The following is a 4,813-nucleotide window of genomic DNA, read 5'->3' as shown; positions in this document are numbered from 1 at the left end:
TACCTTCTCTATCATTCAAATATTAAATAATAAACTTTAAGTAAAGTTGTTTTCTGAATCAAATTAGACAATTTTAACAAATCTACAGCCTCATGCAAATTCACCTTTCTTGCTAAAACATGGGATGTTTACCTTAAAATGAAACACTGTTGTTTAATCATATTTTTTTAATTTCCATTTATCCCATGAATATTATATAATACTATGTATACATTTAATAGATTTTATGCAAAAAATGTATTGTTTTTATACAATAGTAACTGAACAATTCAACTTAATACTTTTTTTAAACGACAAACTCATATTTTATTTCAATGATACAACACTCAAGTGGCTTATTTTTTTATTTTCATATTAATTTAATTTTCAATTAAATATTTTAAACAACAAGTTACTTTTTTATTTATAAGAAGTGACTCTTTATATAAAGAAAACCACGCCTAATTCCTTAATTTAAGCAATGAAATAAAAAATTCTTTGAAAATCTATCACGAACCTATATTAAACTTTTAATACAGTCATTATTATGAATATAAAAACGACAGTGAGAAAGTAGGAAATTAATTCCGAAACACCTATTAAGTAATAGTACAATTTAAATAAAAGAAATGAATGTTTCGCCTGGTATAGTTATAAAATAAAAAAACATTAAGCGGTGCATGATTTGTAGAATTGCATCATAGCCGTTGAATGAACATAGCATGAGACACTGACAGAGACCTTAACCTCACAACACTGGTTACACTCTCAGTCAACAGCGTGTCAGCTTTCCCAGAAAAGAGAGCCTCTTTCTTTGAACTTCTCACACAACACTTACAACCTCTCTCTCTCTCTCTCTCTCTCTCTGTCTCTCTCTCTCTCTCTCTCTGTCTCTCCCTTTCTCTTTCTGCTTCGCTATAGTTCATGGCGTTTCTCAAGCCTTTCTCTCTCTACATTTCCATGTCCTTGTTGTTCTTCCTCTTCTTTTGCTTCTGCAAAGCCAGTACTACCACCACAAAGTCATTGTCCCCTTCACCATCCACTTCCTCTGATGTTGAACTTCTCTTGGGAAAAATCAAAGCTTCACTGCAAGGTAACTCTGACAACCTTGTTTTGTCGTCATGGAACTCCTCTATCCCACTTTGTCAGTGGAGAGGTCTCAAGTGGGTGTTCTCCAGTGGCACTCCTCTTTCATGCACTGACTTGTCTTCTCCACAATCTACCAACCTTACACTCCACAAGGACCCTTCTCTTCACTTGCTTTCTCTTCAGCTCCCATCAGCAAATCTCTCTGGTTCCCTCCCCAGAGAGCTCGGGGGGTTCCCTATGCTTCAAAGTCTTTACCTTAACATAAATTCATTGCAGGGAGCCATCCCTCTTGAGCTTGGCTACAGCTCCTCCCTCTCTGACATTGATTTGAGTGACAATATGCTAAGTGGGGTTCTTCCTCCGTCCATTTGGAACTTGTGTGACAGGCTTGTTTCCATTAGGCTCCATGGTAATTCACTATCTGGGTCTGTTTCTGAGCCTGCATTGCCCAACTCATCCTGCAAGAATTTGCAGTTGCTTGATTTAGGAGGCAATAAGTTTTCCGGGAGTTTCCCTGAGTTCCTAACAAAGTTTGGTGGGCTAAATCAGCTTGACTTGGGGAACAACTTGTTCATGGGTACAATTCCTCAAAGCCTTGCTGGGCTAAAGCTTGAAAAATTGAATCTTTCCCACAATAACTTCAGTGGGGTTTTGCCTTTCTTTGGAGAATCCAAGTTTGGTGTGGATGCTTTTGAGGGGAATAGCCCTGGTTTATGTGGACCACCTTTGGCAAGCTGTGCTAGGACCTCAGCACTGAGTTCTGGTGCAGTTGCTGGCATTGTTATTAGTCTGATGACGGGAGCTGTGGTTTTAGCCTCTTTGCTGATTGGGTATATGCAGAACAAGAAGAGGAAGGGGAGTGGAGAGAGTGAAGATGAGTTGAATGAGGAAGAGGAAGATGAAGAGAATGGTGGTAATGCTATATGTGGAGCTGGTGAAGGGAAGCTTATGTTGTTCCCTGGAGGTGAGAATTTGACATTGGATGATGTGTTAAATGCAACTGGGCAAGTGTTGGAGAAGACTTGTTATGGGACAGCTTATAAGGCTAAGCTTGCTGATGGAGGCACAATTGCTTTGAGATTGTTGCGAGAAGGTAGCTGCAAAGATAGGGCTTCATGTTTGTCAGTTATAAAGCAATTGGGAAAAATTCGCCATGAGAATTTGATTCCTTTGAGAGCTTTCTATCAGGGGAAGAGAGGGGAGAAGCTCCTTATCTATGACTATCTGCCTCTCAGAACCCTTCATGATCTTTTACATGGTTTGTTCAACATACTATCTTCCACTAATGCATTTCTTGTTATTGTTTCTATATTTCAATCATACACTTGCACAATGACAATTCAAATTGCACTGCTACTGTAATTTCATTTAAACCATTGAAAACCGTCTTCATAAATTGAAGAGTGAAATCATCACATTTTTCATTGTCTGACTAGAAGTGTGTTTATTAGTATTTCTTCAACTAAAAACTTCTCTAGGCCTAAAGAGAAAAGAAATTATACCTGCTGTTAGATCTCTGAACAATCATGATATCTATTGCAAGAAACACTTGAAATGGGGTGCTGATGAATTTTAAGCCTAAAGAAAAAAGAAACTATACCTGCTGTCAGATCTTTGAACAATCATGATATCTATTATAAGAAACTCCTGAAACGGGGCTGTTCTTATACGTGGAGCATCCTCTGCTTGTCATTCTGGATCTCCCAGTGCAGAAAATTCATAATCCAAAATCAATAACTATGTAAAAACAAGAAGTTGCATCCTTCCTTATATCTGTAATGTAATCATATATGAATATTTATGCAGCCTATCAATAGAGTGCTGATATGTCATTGTTGAAGGTTATCCTTGTATAATTTGTCTAATTTCTGGAGCATCACACTGAATTTAAATGAAAAGTTTCACTGGTGAACATAGATGGTAGTTTGCGTTTTTCAAACTTAACAATTTCACTGCAGCTTGGCATTGATCATTATGTTGTTATTTTAATTTTCCACAGAACCTAAAGCCGGAAAACCAGTACTGAACTGGGCCAGACGACACAAGATTGCATTAGGCATAGCGAGAGGTCTAGCCTATCTTCACACAGGACTAGAAGTTCCTATCACTCATGCAAATGTAAGGTCGAAGAATGTGCTTGTGGATGACTTCTTTGCAGCAAGGCTAACTGATTTTGGCCTGGACAAGCTGATGATTCCTTCCATAGCAGACGAAATGGTGGCGCAGGCCAAGACCGACGGCTACAAGGCTCCGGAGCTTCAAAGAATGAAGAAATGCAGCTCGAGGACGGATGTCTATGCTTTTGGCATACTACTGCTTGAAATCTTGATTGGGAAGAAGCCTGGGAAGAATGGAAGAAGTGGTGAGTATGTGGACTTGCCCTCAATGGTGAAGGTGGCAGTTTTGGAGGAGACAACAATGGAAGTGTTTGATGTGGAACTGTTGAAAGGGATAAGAAGTCCTATGGAAGATGGGTTGGTGCAGGCATTGAAGCTGGCAATGGGGTGCTGTGCACCTGTGGCATCTGTGAGGCCAAGCATGGATGAAGTTGTGAGGCAGTTGGAAGAGAATAGACCAAGGAACAGGTCTGCATTATACAGCCCTACAGAAACAAGAAGTGGCAGTGTTACACCATTTTGAGGTTTCAGTTCAACATGCTTATTAATCAAACTATTGATTTTCACTTACTACTTACGTTGTGTTTTCCTCTTTTTCTCATCTGAATGAGAGGGAAGTTTATGATGGTCTAGAGAATGCTGTAATTTTTTGTTTTTCTTTTCTCCATAACTCTTTGCTTTAGGTAGCCCCTATTGTTTTTTAAATCAAATATAGTCACACAATTATGCAGACTCCTGGTTCTAGAAATTGTGCAGTGCTTCAACATCCAAAGTTTAGGCTTAATATAATGCCATGTTTGTAAAACAATGATATTTAAACATGGACTGGGTGCTAATAATATTTAAAGGGACTTGTTCGAACAACTTGGGTTTTGTGATTTTGGTTCTATAATTTTCACGATGAATTTCCTGTTAAATGTTTAATGATAATTTATCCCAATACTTGGTCCTTTGAAATCCAAAATAAATTCAGAGATCATTTTCGGGTGAGGAGCTTTTCAAAGTAGAAACATAGCTTTTAAGATTATCAAAACTCAGTCCTAAGGCACAAGAGAAACCATGGGGCTTTGATATTTTCGTACCCTAGATATTAGACATGGAACCTCGATATCAGGGATGGATAAAAAATTTAAATTTTCAGAGCCAATCTACTATTACCTTGTTCTATGTTATTTTTAGTTTATTTTAATGAATTTATCTTAAATTTAAATTTATATTTTTTTAATATAAATTAGGTAATTTTTTATATTTTAAAAGTTGGGTTGGGTTGGTTAAAGCTAAGCTAAATCGAACTTAGATTAAGTTAAGCTAAAGGAGGAAGTTGGACTAATCAAGACTTAAGTTAATTTTGGTCATGTCAAATCCAAGTAAAGTTATGTTAGACTAAAACCATGCAAGGTTTGTTGGGTTGGACCTAGATAAAGTTAGGTTAATTTGATCTTAGGATGGATCAAATTGGGTTAGATTTGCTCAGGTTGAGTGAAGTCAAGACCAAGTTGGATGACATGTTAGGAACGAGATGATAAAGATTTGTTTTAGTGAACCAAATCGGCTTGAACTAAGTTCAAGTTTAATCATCCCAATTCCATGTTAGGCTAATTCAAGTTATAATAATCTAAGGCCAAATT

The 4,813-nt window shown here is 37.4% G+C and overlaps 1 protein-coding gene across 1 annotated transcript; it reads left to right on the top strand.

Annotated features, from left to right (window-relative positions):
- The first annotated feature begins 742 nt into the window (after positions 1 to 742).
- TMKL1 (transmembrane kinase-like 1) lies at positions 743 to 3,917 on the top strand. Its single transcript, XM_047325992.2, has 2 exons — positions 743 to 2,326; positions 3,068 to 3,917. The coding sequence occupies exons 1-2, from the start codon at positions 904 to 906 to the stop codon at positions 3,706 to 3,708; spliced, it is 2,064 nt and encodes a 687-aa protein (XP_047181948.1). The 5' UTR covers positions 743 to 903; the 3' UTR covers positions 3,709 to 3,917.
- The last annotated feature ends 896 nt before the right edge of the window (positions 3,918 to 4,813 follow it).

This window comes from Vigna umbellata, chromosome 5, assembly GCF_029865625.1.
Source record: "Vigna umbellata cultivar VRB3 chromosome 5, Vumbellata_1.0, whole genome shotgun sequence".
NCBI classification, from domain to species: Eukaryota; Viridiplantae; Streptophyta; class Magnoliopsida; order Fabales; family Fabaceae; genus Vigna; species Vigna umbellata.
The sequence above is the reverse complement of the archived record's forward strand: the minus strand, read 5'-3'. Positions and strand labels throughout refer to the sequence as shown.

Excerpts from the sequence above, each read along its gene's own strand:
- TMKL1 (XM_047325992.2), top strand. The coding sequence starts at position 904 with ATGGCGTTTCTCAAGCCTTTCTCTCTCTACATTTCCATGTCCTTGTTG. Across the intron at positions 2,327-3,067 it reads CCTTCATGATCTTTTACATG|AACCTAAAGCCGGAAAACCA; the intron begins GTTTGTTCAACA and ends AATTTTCCACAG.